Below are 13,773 nucleotides of genomic sequence, written 5' to 3' on the forward strand. Positions count from 1 at the left end.
GTCGTCCACATGCTGAGGCCATGCCCTGCAGCAGTCTCATCGCACCATGCTTTGCTTCTTGGCTACGCCACGACATATCAATCAGGGGCCATGCCCTGCTGCCCCAACCATGCCCTGCTACATCTGTCAACGCCTTACCGTCGCCAAGAACGGACTGCACTGTGCGCCACAAGCAAGCTCTGGCTGCGCACCACTCCTATTCATGATGGGAACGGGCCATACCTCCGCCACCTAAGTGCTCCTACCGGGACTATAAAGAACCCCAACAGGTAACTTCTAAGGAATTTTTGGCTAGACCAAATTTACCCCACTCGAACTTGAGCGTCGGAGGACCTTCACCGGAACCCCACTAGTGAGGCTTTGTGCAGGTACATCGCAGCGCAGGAGGTGGCCTCCGTTCTCTCCTTCCACACTCCGACAGCTCCTCCGACTCATCCGGCGTGGTCACCCTCGGGCCAGATTTGAACCATAATATATTTGGCGCTAAAGGAAGGGAAGGCCCTGAGTCGTGAACATGAAGTTGAGGGGTCAAGGAGCTTCAAATGCATTGAGAAGCCAGGCATCAGCTCTCGGCAACTCGCTCCAAAGTCCACCTCTTGCAGAACCGGCAGACCAAAATTTTCAAGTCCAGCCAGAGCAGTTCAACCTGCTTGTCCAACAAGTTCAAGCACTCACTGCGGCCGTTCAAGGCCTGCAGCAAGTAGAAGACCAGCCTCTACTCCCTCCTCACGAGCATAAGTCCTCAGGACGCCGTTCGCGACGTCATTTTTCCGTAGAGCATCGCCACCATCGAAGCTCCCACTGAGCTCGACCCTTAAGCCGGAAGGGCTTGTCGCGCATCCATTACCCTGAGAGCTCGTGCCAAAGCCTGATGCCTCGAGCACAGGAGCACCCATCTAAGGCGGGGTCTGCCCCATGCCGAGCTGCAACAGGAGCCCCACCCGAGCTCGGCAGAAAAGTCGAGGACTTGGAGCGGTAGATACAGATGCTTCGAGACCGAGCTCCGAAGCGAGATGCCGACCTCGACTTTACAACAGAGTCTCCATTCCCTCAATGGATCATGGATGAGTCAATCCCCCAGAGGTTCAAGATGCCACAGATTGAGCCATATGATGGCTCATCCGATCCTCTGGATCATTTGGAGAGCTACAAGGCCCTTATGACACTCCAAGAAGCCACAGACGCTCTACTCTGCAGAGCCTTCCCAGTGACTCTCCGTAAGGCAGCTCATCTTTGGTTCTCCAGACTAAAGCCCAACTCGATTCTCTCCTTCGAGCAGCTGGGCAGGCAGCTCGCCATCCATTTTGCCGCTAGCCGGTGTCAGCGCCGGATCTCAGACTCCTCTTCGCCATCAAACAGGAGGGAGAATCCTTAAAAGACTACATCAATTGCTTTACCTCGGCCACATGGGAGGTTCGCAATTTCGACCAGTCAATCGCCATGTCGGCATTAAAGACTGGTATATCTGCAAAAAAACCCAATTTTTTTGCCATATGTTAGAGTAGTTAATTTCTTCATTAAAAAAATCAAAAATATAAAAAAAATCATGTGTGACATCCTTTTTCTTTTTCGTTTCCAAAACATGCCCTTTACCGGTATATACTACATGGCTAAGCAATACATACTAAACTAATTAGATATCTAGTAAGCTAATACATATATCTAGATAAAATCGATACACAATTTCTAGACCATGGTGTTCATCGGTATGCACTATATGACTAGATGATATATACTTAACAAATTAGCTATTTAGTAATCTAATACTTATCTCTAAGCAAAATGATACATAATTCCCAAAATATATGCTCATCGGTATGTACTACCTTACCAATGATACATACTTGACGACTTTTTGATACATACTGTAAGCTTATTTGATATATATCTAGTAATAATCTAATATATACTTTCAGGTAAATCAATACATAGTTTCCTGAATATATTTTTTATTTGTATACACTATATGGTTAGGTGATACACATCAAGTAAATTGGTCGTCTAACAAGCTAATACATAAATATAGGTAAATCGATATATAGTTTTTAAAATATGGTATTCATTAGTACTGGTATATAAATTTTTATCTTTGTTTAATATAATATATATATATATATTATTTTTTAAATTTTATAAATTTTGAAGTGTAAAAATTTTAAAAAATTTGGAGGAGAAGAAAAAGACTCATAAAGAATGAAGAGGAGCTAGTGGGATAAATGGCATGTTAAGGAAGAAGATTAGACCCCATGAAGAAGGAAAATGATACAGATGGTTTTGCGCATATAATTATTTTTTGTTTTTTCTTACGTTATGGGATTGACCGATGGAAGAAGTTATGTCACTATTTAATTTTTGATTTTTTTTAAGATATGTGCCAGAGAAAATTATGGTAAAATAGGAGCCTCGCACAGTGTCCGCACCATTTTTGTTTCTGCTTACAAGCGGGAAATTTTTCTAGAAGACGACGTGCGTACGAACCAATCTTCTTCCTCTCGCATACAAATCAATATACGGGCTGCAAATCCGCCGTCCGTTTTACCTTCTAAACCCAGCCTGTCCGCCCGTACATGCCGAACGCGACTGCGGCAGCCAGCGCGACGGCCAGCCATGAACGGCAGATAAAAGCTCCCGCATAGAAACACTGTACACTCGTATGCAATATAGATTTGTTCGAGATCGCACCACCTCCTTAATTTTTTCAAAAAATAAAAGTAAATATCTCTCTTCCTTTCTCTCTTGCTGTTCTCTTCGTCTCCCCCCTCTTCTCCCAATACCCTCTTTGGCTCCTTCTCACCCTCTCTCATGGCGAAGCCTCGGCCGGCGAAGCGAACCCTAGACTCCTATACGATCAAGGGTTCCAACAAAATCATCAAACGTAATCTTTCTCGCCCCTCTCCAGTCCTTGTAGAAAAAAACCTAGAGTTAGATGTTTTGATTGTGTTTTCTGGTGCAAATTTGGCTTGGAATTGTGATTTTTCGGCGGGGATTTGGCAGCGGGGGACTGCGTGCTGATGCGGCCGCCGGACTCATCGAAGCTGCCTTACGTGGCGAGAGTAGAGAGCATCGAGGCGGGCGCGCGGGGGTCCAACGTGAAGGTGAGGGTGCGGTGGTATTACCGGCCGGAGGAGTCGATTGGGGGGCGGCGCCAGTTCCACGGGGCAAAGGAGGTGTTCCTCTCCGACCACTACGACATCCAGAGCGCCGACACCATCGAGGGCAAGTGCTTCGTTCACAGCTTCAAGAACTATACCAAGCTCGACGCTGTCGGCAGCGACGATTACTTTTGCCGGTTCGAGTATAAGTCCGCGACTGGTAGTTTTATTCCCGACAGAATCGCTGTGTATGAATCCCTCCATCCAATTCCTTCTTTCTTTTAATTATAATTTGTTATATTTTTGGTGTTTATATTACATATTATAGTCCTCAGGAGATTGGATTGGTTTAAAGTTGACGGCTTTAATAGATTCATGTTTGATTTTGGTTGGCATCAGCTAGTAGGCTTGTACGCATTTGGAATTATTATGCCCCAAAGTCAACTTTTCAGTGTCTAGATTAGTTCTTTAAGTTTTGGAATAATGAGTTGATGTTCCCTTGTGACCAGTGATCACTTGTTGGGTCGAAGGATTTGTTCTTGGTGTTAAATATTTCTTTTTCTTTGATGGAGTCGTGGTTTGTGGACTTTGCATTTGTTTGAATGTTGCAATCAATTGGATGCTAAAAATTCTTGGTTGGTATCTCTGAACTCATAGAAATTATTTCAATCCTATAGCTGACGGTGGAGGATGATGGTCTGCTAGAAAAGCTGACCTGCCTGAAAAGTGAAAATGTTAACTGATTATAATGGCGGGATGTTTGCCTATTCATTAAGGCTTAGTTTCCCACTTCCATTTTCAAATGAATTAAGTTTCTAAGAAACCATTTGAGTTGTCAGGAGAAATCCTGCTCACATATTATGTTATTAGATCTTCTTCCAACGTCAACATTTGTGTGTTAAAAGAAACGTAGTGAGAGAAACTAGAAAGTATGTTATGAGGGGATGAGTCGAGGTCCAACAAGAAGTGTTGGCTGGGAATTTTGATTAAATAACTTGCACCCTTCGCACAGAACATTTCTTTTTATTTAACTTGAATCTTGTGATCTCTCTCTCTCTCTCTCTCTCTCTCTCTCTCTCTCTCTCTCTTTCTCTCTCTCTCTTTGTGTGTGCACGCCAGCACTTGTGCATGTGTGTATTTTTGTGTCTCTACCTGTCTCTGTCTCCTCCTCCTCAGATAATGCCATAAATAACTTGTTTGATAAGCTATTGTAGTTTTGTTTCTTTCATAGTTGTTTTTTTATCAATTATTATATGTGGCAGTTTTTGCAAGTGCGAGATGCCTTACAACCCTGATGATCTTATGATCCAGTGTGAGGGCTGCTCTGACTGGTAAGCCTCTTTAATGTTAATATTAACCATCTTTGTATTGTTTCTATTGATGTTCTGATCACAGACTATGAGTTCTTGGGTTTGATAGAGATATCACCTGTGTAAAGTATACACAACTTGTATTTTTTGTAGTATTTCTACATGAACCCTGAATGCATGAAACAATAATATTATCATCTATTTGTTTTATGTTGAATATTTCCAATGTATGGAAAAAATGATAATTTATAGACTTTTTATTGTTTAAATTGCTATTATAAGTGCACGGCTATCAGGTCTAAGTAAATGTATAAAAGGAGAATCAATGCATTTCACAGCAAGATGGAGGGAAACGAAAGGAAGGACTCATCATATAGAGTGGGTGATATCGAACCCTTGTTCTGACATTGATGAATGCTGAGTTACAGAGATGTTAAAAGCTACATAAACATGGCTTATTGGGATTCTAAAACTTTATTTAGCAACCTGCTTGCTCATGCTGCCAAGCTGGATTAAAGGATGCCATTGTGTAGGGATGGTCTCTTTTGGTGTTGAGCCAAAGCCTGAACCCAAGGCTTCAGATGATTGACTTCAATCCCACCCAATAAATCCAGATAAGCCCGAGTCATCCTTACTCCTCTTTTTTTCAAAAGAATTCAACCATAATTGATCCAAAGTTTGTAAATTCAACTCTGGGCAGCACTGTTGATCGAACCATACTTACAAAGATGGATGCATTTTATCTAGAATTTTCCCACATGCGCATTATTATTCTTGTACTGTCATATGATATGTATGATAAGAGGTGGAAATATATGATATTTTTGAATATTGTTACCTTGGATCACACTTACCCCAAACTTCCTTGTCAGCACCCTCTGACAACTAAAAAATTTAAATTTACCCTTCTGACTGGGTCATGATTTCGGACATGAAAGTTGACATGACACCACCCTTTACACTTGTAGTGCCTTCTTGATATTGAGGTACCCATTTTTTCCTGCCGTTATTTATTTGGTTTCTGTGCAATTGGAACTGCTAACATTTCTGGAAAATACTTGTGTTAGTCCCAGATAAAGAGAATTAGAGCGATCAGCTTTGGTAATATGCAAGAAGTTACACCCAAAAAGACAAAGGATTCTAATCTTTGTGCAATTTGTGCACTTCTGTTACTTTTTGCTTAAATGGTTAGAGTCTTTGTCCATTTCCCACAGGGCCTGACATCTTAACTGTTTGAGAGGCGTCGATTGTTCATCTGACTGCTTTAAGATGGGACTTTTGAAGCTAGAGAATTGATGCCATATCTAGTCACTATTTGGTAAAATAAGATAATTATCAAAGTGTATTTTACTATTTTTGGTTGTGTCATGGTTCACTGGTCCAGAAACTAATTACCATGAACTCTGCTGGGTGCGTTGGTCATTACTTATGCCAAATTCCTCAATGAATAGGAAATTATCCGTGTGGTTGGCATTGTATTGTGATTTGTAAAAATTTAATTTTCTTAAGATAATCACTGTAGAATCAAATCTTTACTTCATCAAAGTAGAGTGGCCTAAATTAGTGTTATATCACTGAAAGGGGCTGAGTGAACTGTGGTTGTATTTCTTGGATGATACCCTTTATGCACGGTAAGGCACACCACTTATCTTGCAAGGTGAGTGTATGATTGCCTTTCCCGTTGGGGAAATTGATTGGGCCTTGCTAAAGCAACTTTATTAAGTGTATGGGCAGTTATGGAAGTGTTGATAGGACTCTGGTATCACTTTATAAACAAGCTTTATGGTAGCATAATTGTGTAAGAGCTATAAACTGGTGGTCTAATATCTTCACATGTGCTTCCGTATAGGATCATGCATTGCTATTTTCTCTGGAAATTTGGTTTTAGAATTAGCAATTAATGGATGGTGCCTATGGTCTGACCGACTGACCCTGCATCTAAGGTTCTTGGTTTGGTTTGAACCGACCTGTATGGTTTCTCTTGAGTACAAGAACCATTCATGGCCTGATGCTGAATTGTAATTGACTGCTTTGTGATTGCATGAACATGGCAAGGACACCTGAAATTTATCTTCCAATTGCGAAGATCTGAGAATGAGCCAATCTTCATAATAGGTTCATAGACATTATGAAGTGCAAGATCTTTACGTTTTTGTATTGTAAAACTCAGCGAGCAAGTGTTAAAAAAGATGAGATAATTTAATGAATTTATCATTCTCGGTGATATCCTTACTGACGCATGCATTCACATGCACGTGTATGTTTTTATGTTTGTTTGTATTGTAGATGATAGACGACTCTTTATATGATGACATACTTTAAAATTTTATGCAATGCATGAACAGTTGCTAATCAACTTGTTCAGTTATGCTGATGTCTTTACATTGCAAAAATAATGCTTATAAAGGTCTGCAGATAAATTTGTCATTCATCAATTGAAACATGTCCCATGTACAGATGCTTTGATATATGTGGATACACCCCCATTCCTATGTACATACTCATTTTGTTAGACAAATATGTGCACATCTACATAAATTCATTTGAATCACATGCTAATTTTCTTTTGTTTCATCCATATTACGACCCTTGTATTGAATGTTGAAAATTTTCAGGACTCTGAAAACAAAAAATGAGGCCATTGGTTTAATGCTGACAATTTGGGTACTTGATTTGTGTCATGATTAAAATATCTTGCTCCAAGGTTTGCAGTCTAGGACCAACCAGTATGGGGGCATACCATACCATACCAGTAGGGTAGCAAGACTAGGTACGCCCTCTGTATCGAGTATTGGTGTTGAGGTATGTACCATACCAACACTTGGTGTGGGGTGTATTGGTTGGGTACTGGTCGGGGTCTGTTATTGAGATTGCAAACCTTATCCTGCTCTAGTAAAAATCTCTTTTGCATGGATGCCTTATGTTATCTAGGGAAATTTAATATCTTTTTCTTTAATAGAATGTGCATAAATTCTTTCATGTTAGATCTATTCATTCCTTGTGTATAACATATTTTATATGCTTCATATGATTTATATGCAGAGCAAGACCTTTTTTTTCCTTTTCTGTTTCCTTTTTTTAGTTGCTGCCATCATAATTATAACTGTCTTGTTGATTGATAACATATTAAATGTTAGAACTTCAAAAACTTGCTGAATTTTGCTTCAGGTACCATCCTGCTTGTATAGATATGACTGTTGAGGATGCTAAGAAGCTTGAACACTTTTTCTGTCAAGGTTGCTCCTCTCAAAATGAAAAGAAGACAGAAAATTCTAGTGCTTCAAGAGAATCAGAATCAAAGGTATTCCAGTGCAGAGCTTGCTGATTTCCTAATAATCTTATTCCTCTAGAAGGCAGTATTGATTAAAAAGAAGTACCAAAATGACATAATAGAAGGTAGTAATAATAAATGGAAGTATCAAATGGCATAATGTTTGGTAGTTAATATTGAGGTGCTATTGCAGCCAAATTATGCATACAGCAGTGTATATATCAGTGTCTTCCAACTAAAATTATGGTATCATGTTCTCGCAAAGAATCAGTTAGAAAGTTCTGTAATGCAGTTCTTTAGACTTGATAAGTTTATATTCAGTGCTGACATCAGTCCCAAGCCTGGATGGATGAGGTGGAAGGCTGATGCTAACTGGCTGTAGGAAAGAAGTTCAAATAACAAGATGGATTGTTGCTTAGTTTGTATGCTAGGATCTCCCCTACAAGCAACCTGCTCTGATTTACTCCATTATTGTAGAGAAATGAGTAGGAATTGACATGCCCCATGCTATCTTAAAGGATTCCAAGTGGTCGATGGGTAGCCAAGGGGCTACCTAGTGCCTAGGCAACCAGGCAGACACTAATCTGACACCCGGAGGTCGAGGCAGCCTAAAAAGTTCAAAGAAATGAGGAAAGCTTTTCAAAAGATATAGTCAGGGGGAAACATATCAAGATGTAATAAGTCAATGGAAAGTATAAACTTGGAAACATCTCATACTAATTCATAAATCGATATGTCCTTCATGCTTATACTGTCATACATAAAGTATTAGACATTAAAATGAGTATATAGGCAGCGCTGCATGGGTTAACTCTCTTTTGGGATGCTTGAGTTGTTATTTAAGCCATGGGACTTCTGTGTGAACATTTCGGCACAGCTTAACCCAACTTTGATGAGGAGCAAGCAGCAGTTGGCTTTGGTCTCCACTATGAATGCCGCCCCCCAAATTGACCTGATTCTGGTGAGAATTGTGCTTTTACAAGGTGTAGGTGCCTTTTAGGGACAACAATTAAACCCAATGGTGGTCAGTATTGTTTCAGGGTTGACTGATGCAATAATTTTGGGAGTTGCTGAGGCTGTTTTCTTGTTTTATTTCTTGTAATTTTGCGAAATAGACATCTCATATTTGTGTGACTATGAGGCCCTTCTCAAATTAACATGATAAATGAACTGGGACTATTGCACCTTTTTGTTGGACCATGGGTCATTCATGATGGTTGCATATGGTTTTCCAGTTTCCTTCGATTCTTTAAATGAGTCATGGTATTGGAATATAAAATTGCCTTCATCTATTGAAGGTAAATTATGCTTGTTTATCATGCCACCCTCTAAATCTGTACCATGTAGTTTTCTTATGAAGCCCATTTATTTAGATACTTCTGCATCTTTATGAAGAGAATGGTTACATCATTTTGTGCAAATTACAATCATCTTCTTTCAGAATGCAACCTTCTACTTTTAACATACACCTTTCATGGAGGAAATTCTCATTGTTCATTTTTTGCCCCCTCTTGGAGCAAGAGCAGCCTTGCTTTGCCCTTGTTGATTACTCAAGAATCATGAAATTCATTATGTCATTCTTTTCACTCTTGTCAACTAATCTGATTTTCTCACTTTAAGCAATGCTGTCTCTCTCCCTTTTTTCGTGGGTGCTGTATCACTCAAGTTGCTTGAATAATTTAGGAAGTTCCAGAAGGCTCCATGCAATATTATATGGAAATTTTTGAGGCAGCATGTTATTTTGACACTTTTTTTTTTGGGGACAACGGCGGCTTACACTCGACGAGTGTGAATGCGGCCAACAAAATCAAAAAACAAAATACTGACACTTACAAAAGTAAAAAAAAAGGTTCTATAATGAGCTGGCAGCATTGGTTGATTGCATAGCTTTGTTAATGATACTACTACTAGCTGGCAAGCACTGTGCGTCTTCATGTTTTGTAGATTTACTGCAGCGAGGAGATTTCTTCACTTGTATTTTTATGTATAATCAGTTGTTATTTCCCTGATCAATTACTGTTTCTTATTCAGGCTGAGAAAAGTGAACCTGTTATCATTTGCAGGTTGAATCCAAAAGGCTCGAATCCAAAAGGCGGAGAAGGTGAATGCGATTGATGCACATATATCTTATCCAAGGGATTGTATAGAGTGGTCTTCCAGTTTCGGGTAGGTGTAAATGTTCAGATGACAGTGTCTGCATTCTAGAGGTCGCATGGGGCTCTGGCCAGGCTTTGTACAGGGCATGTAGTCTTTGGTATCCTTCAGCCAGCTGTGGAGGATTGAAGAGAGCTGTCTGGTCTCATCCAATTTGTGTATATATTTATTGGGGTTTGTGTGATGTCATTGCACGGTTCTCCTTTTGGTATTTGAATCTGTAATTTTAAAGTCTGAGAGGTGGTGTCTTGAGATCGAATGTGTAATGAAACAAGCCAATAAAGATATTACTAAAAGCTGGCTTATTAACAGTGTCATTTGGAAATTTGTAGCTGTACCGCTTTGCCATGTATGGTTGCTTGGTGCAAGTTTGTAGTTTCCAGCGAACTGCTAGCGTGATACTTGGCTTGGTTTGGCTTGGCATTTCTCCCCACTGCCAGCATCCCACTGTATCTCTCAAAAGAAAACGCTAGCATCACTCAGTGGGCGACGCTGGTCCCCGTGTTTGATTATTCTTATTCTTGTTAACGCTTAACGGGCCTTGGCTAGTCCGTAGTGTTCTGAATTCGCCTATGGAGTTGAAATATGCCGGGCAATTCCAGGTGCCTCTGTTTTAACTCAATATAGGCATGCAAACTACTACAATTTCGCAGTTAATAGGTGATTGCAACGGTACAAACCCACCTTTGGGGGACCAAGGGAAGTCATGACACCATAAATTAGTTTGGGTTTACGGAATTGGTTTTCTATGGATGTGTTGGGTTGCGTGGGATGGGATTTGGAATAGTTATATTTTTTGATATATTTGGTTTGTGATTGGGAATTAAAATAGGATTTGAATACTAAGAAAGAGTCGGGATTGGATTTTGGGGATGGAGGCATTTTTATTTTCTCAGCACTGAAATAGAAATGGATTTTTTTCTAACCAAATAGTTGGAATGGAAGTCACTTGTCCCATCCTGATTCTAGGGCTTAAACACCCTCCAACTAAACATAGCTTAGAAATGAGTGTGAAGATTATCTAATCAACCTGATTTGTTTCTAGGTTAGATACTTCAAGCAAAATTATGGTAGCTAAAAGTCTGGGGAGGGGGGGATGGAATTAACGGGCAGATGATCCGAATGACTAGATTGTTCTTTGCTGGGCACGATATCTAGCTGTGCTTAGGACATTGTAATTTACAATTGCTTATGTATGGTTCAGTTGCTGCTGCTATAGATCTTTGTTTTCTCTCTCTCTCTCTCTCTTTGTGTGTGTGTGTGTGTGTGTGTGTGTGTGTGTGTGTGTGTGTGTGTGTGTGAGAGAGAGAGAGAGAGAGAGAGAGAGAGAGAGAGAGAGAGAGAGAGAGAGAGAGAGCTTTAATGATATAAGTTCTATAATTATATGACCATTATGCCACAACAGTATCAACTTTCTAGTTATTTGGTTCCAATTTAAATAGACGTTGATTTTTTTTTTTTTTTTTTTATGGAGACTATTTTTGTAAAAAACAATCTTAGCTTTGCAACAATAATCCCCTCTATCCATTATTATAATGTGAACTACATCTACCATTACGATGTGCTATGGATCAAACATTTGACTCCACTTTGAATATAATTGCTGCAATATCCTTCATGGTTTGCCATTTTTGGGCTCTTGTCCAACCCATTGATTTCTACTTTCATGTGGAGAGCATACTTAAATTCTAGTAGTACATAATGGATGTAAAACCCTCACTATTCATATATTTGTAGATAATTTTATGTTCAATACACATTCTTAAGTCAGTGCCGGAGACCTAGACCAAGCGAAAATAAAAATAGAAATCAGATTAAATTTCTCACTACATATGATGCTAATGTTGGATTTTATAGAGCCTAGATTCAAATAAAAGTCGTTGTGGAAGGGTTCTGATACGAGCAACAGCCTAGACAGGTGAGGCGAGAGAAAGCTCATCTCTTCTTTTCTTTTAAATTCATTCTTTTTTTTTTCATATATATATATATATATATATATATGCCTAGAATCTCTATAACTTGATGCGAATGCTTTCAATCAAAAAAATTTGGTGCGAATGTTTTCCATCAAAATTATCCAAGTATTTGACTCTACTTTTTTTTTCAGAAAAAGTTCACCAACTTAAAACTAAAAAAAAAAAAAAACTAACACTACGGATATCCAAACCCTAGAATGAGATCGAGGACTAATACACAATCTCGCTCAAAGCCGCGGGTTTGAGCTAATTATGGGGTTTCAGATGAAAGTTTTTAAGTCAAGTTGATAGCAATTTTTCTGCATGTCCCATGTATGTGCGAAACTCTAGTGATTAATAAATAAAAAGAGAGAAGGCAAATCAACTCCATCTAATCATGATCAGACGGAACCACAACTATCCGTCAGATGTACCTTACACTCAACGAGCCACGTGCACCGCATCTGCACAACCGATAAAAAGCAAGTATTTAATCAACCAAGCTTCCGGCATCCGGGATAATATCGTTCTCGCTCCATCCCTGCCGTCCATCCACGATATCGGCAAGCGATCAGGGTGGGTCCTATAAATTGCTCCCGCTGTATCTCCGGCACGTCTCTAAAAATGTATGCTCCAGATGCAAGATAGCTGGGGACTCATGGCGAGACGAAGGGCGTCGCAGTTTCTTGCCAGCTACTGCTGCTCCCAAGAACCCGCGTCAATCTCCGCTCCAGGTACCAATCCTTCTCTTTTTCACAAATCGTACGAGAATTAGAATAATTGTTACCGTTCACGAAGATCTACAAAGGCATCAACAGCGTTTACTGCTGAATTTGATGTCAGGATCTTTAGGATATTGAAGAATTAGGAAGATCTAAAATGGCATCAACAACGTCTCCTGCCGAACTTGGTGTCATGATTCTTGAATTATTTTAAGAATGAGAACCAATTTTGTCGTTCAAGAAAATATGACGGCGTCAAGAACATCTCCTACCGGCTTTGATTTGTGATCTTTAAGATCTTTGAGAATTAGAACTAGAAGCAGTTTTGTCGTTCTAGAAGATCACGATCTTTTCAAGATCGTTGGATTGCAATGCGCTATGAGAGCGGGTTAGGATTTCTTGGTGGTGCTGTGATTCTTGAGCCCGGCAAGGTCAGATAATGGCTATGGAATTGGATCAAGACAACTGGGATTTGATTTTGAACCGCCTAGATATGTGTCTTATTTCTAGTCTATTTGTGATCCTACATGGGTTTCTGGGCGAGTTTTGACTGAGGATTTCTTGTTCGCTGACAGGTTATCATCGGTTAATACAGGGGAAACTCTGCTCCAAGTACCTATTGCTTTTAATTCTGAAACTAGGAACAGTTTTATTGTTCATGATAATCTAGGCATCAAGAACATCATGTTTGTACCGAGGATTTCCAGTTTCATGACTAGTAATCATTGGCTTATTAGTAGTGCTATGTGGGAGGATCTTGTATTAAGTTTTGATGATTCTGATGTGATTTTCTTAGAAAATGGGTTCATATTATTAGGGTGGTCAAAAGTTGGAATCTAGGGCCACTCTAGCAACTAGAGGAAATCAAAATAAGCTAATTATTGACTTTTTTCTTGGTAAATGGAGGAAAAGATGAGCATCTGTCAATAATTATTGGAACTGTCTAATAAAGAATTAGACAATGTGGTTCTGAAAAGATGTCAAGCATAAGGATAGTCTATCATGGAGGGAACATGCTGTGCCTATGGTTCCACCCTCCAAACATGTTCAATCGTAGTCACAACAGCAAGCATTAAAGTTTTGGTACGTGGACGGGTCAGGATGAACCGGAACAACTGCTCACAATAAGAACGAAGAGGAAAAAAATTGTCCTCGGATGCTCGGCCATCCCAAGTGTTAGGACGCAACCATCTTGGTATTGGTACCAATTGAGATGGTTGGGATGTCTCGGTCCATGACCCCAGGTGTCCTGGGTCGTCCTGAGAACCA

General features: G+C 39.9%; 2 protein-coding genes across 8 annotated transcripts in view; both read left to right on the forward strand.

Annotated features, from left to right (window-relative positions):
• The first annotated feature begins 2,693 nt into the window (after positions 1-2,693).
• Positions 2,694-10,152, forward strand: LOC103717794 (chromatin remodeling protein EBS-like). Of its 2 annotated transcripts, none has more exons than XR_015978563.1 (5): positions 2,694-2,875; positions 2,995-3,340; positions 4,355-4,423; positions 4,741-7,703; positions 9,737-10,152. XR_015978563.1 is itself a non-coding variant. In XM_008806310.4 (5 exons), exons 1-5 carry the CDS (start codon positions 2,803-2,805, stop codon positions 9,776-9,778), a joined length of 663 nt encoding a protein of 220 aa, XP_008804532.1. In that variant the 5' UTR covers positions 2,697-2,802; the 3' UTR covers positions 9,779-10,152. The 2 variants fall into 2 exon arrangements, 1 of the variants encoding a protein (XP_008804532.1); XM_008806310.4 differs by having other exon boundaries at positions 2,697-2,875; positions 7,571-7,703.
• A 2,185-nt stretch (positions 10,153-12,337) lies between these two features.
• The window catches only part of D2HGDH (FAD-linked oxidases family protein), a 33,825-nt gene continuing 32,389 nt past the window's right edge, over positions 12,338-13,773 (forward strand). For 4 of the 6 annotated variants that reach the window (XR_015978614.2, XR_015978620.1, XM_088720875.1 and 1 more), the window contains exon 1: positions 12,338-12,516. Coding sequence is in view for 4 of the 6 variants with exons in the window: in XM_088720875.1 (XP_088577001.1) it covers positions 12,411-12,516 (106 nt within the window). In the remaining 2 variants the exon portion in view is untranslated. The remainder of the gene's footprint in view (positions 12,517-13,773) is intronic. The other 2 variants (XM_088720877.2, XM_088720878.2) reach the window with 1 other exon arrangement.

The sequence above is a fragment of the Phoenix dactylifera genome, chromosome 1 (genome assembly GCF_051530095.1).
Source record: "Phoenix dactylifera cultivar Ajwa chromosome 1, Ajwa_hap1_PhDact_Kaust_v1.1, whole genome shotgun sequence".
Classification (NCBI taxonomy): domain Eukaryota; kingdom Viridiplantae; phylum Streptophyta; class Magnoliopsida; order Arecales; family Arecaceae; genus Phoenix; species Phoenix dactylifera.

Bases quoted from the DNA above. Each gene is read 5' to 3' on its own strand.
- LOC103717794 (XM_008806310.4), top strand. From the start codon at position 2,803: ATGGCGAAGCCTCGGCCGGCGAAGCGAACCCTAGACTCCTATACGATC. The intron at 4,424-7,570 runs GTAAGCCTCTTT...ATTTTGCTTCAG, and splicing joins TGTGAGGGCTGCTCTGACTG to GTACCATCCTGCTTGTATAG. The intron at 7,704-9,736 runs GTATTCCAGTGC...TATCATTTGCAG, and splicing joins CAAGAGAATCAGAATCAAAG to GTTGAATCCAAAAGGCTCGA.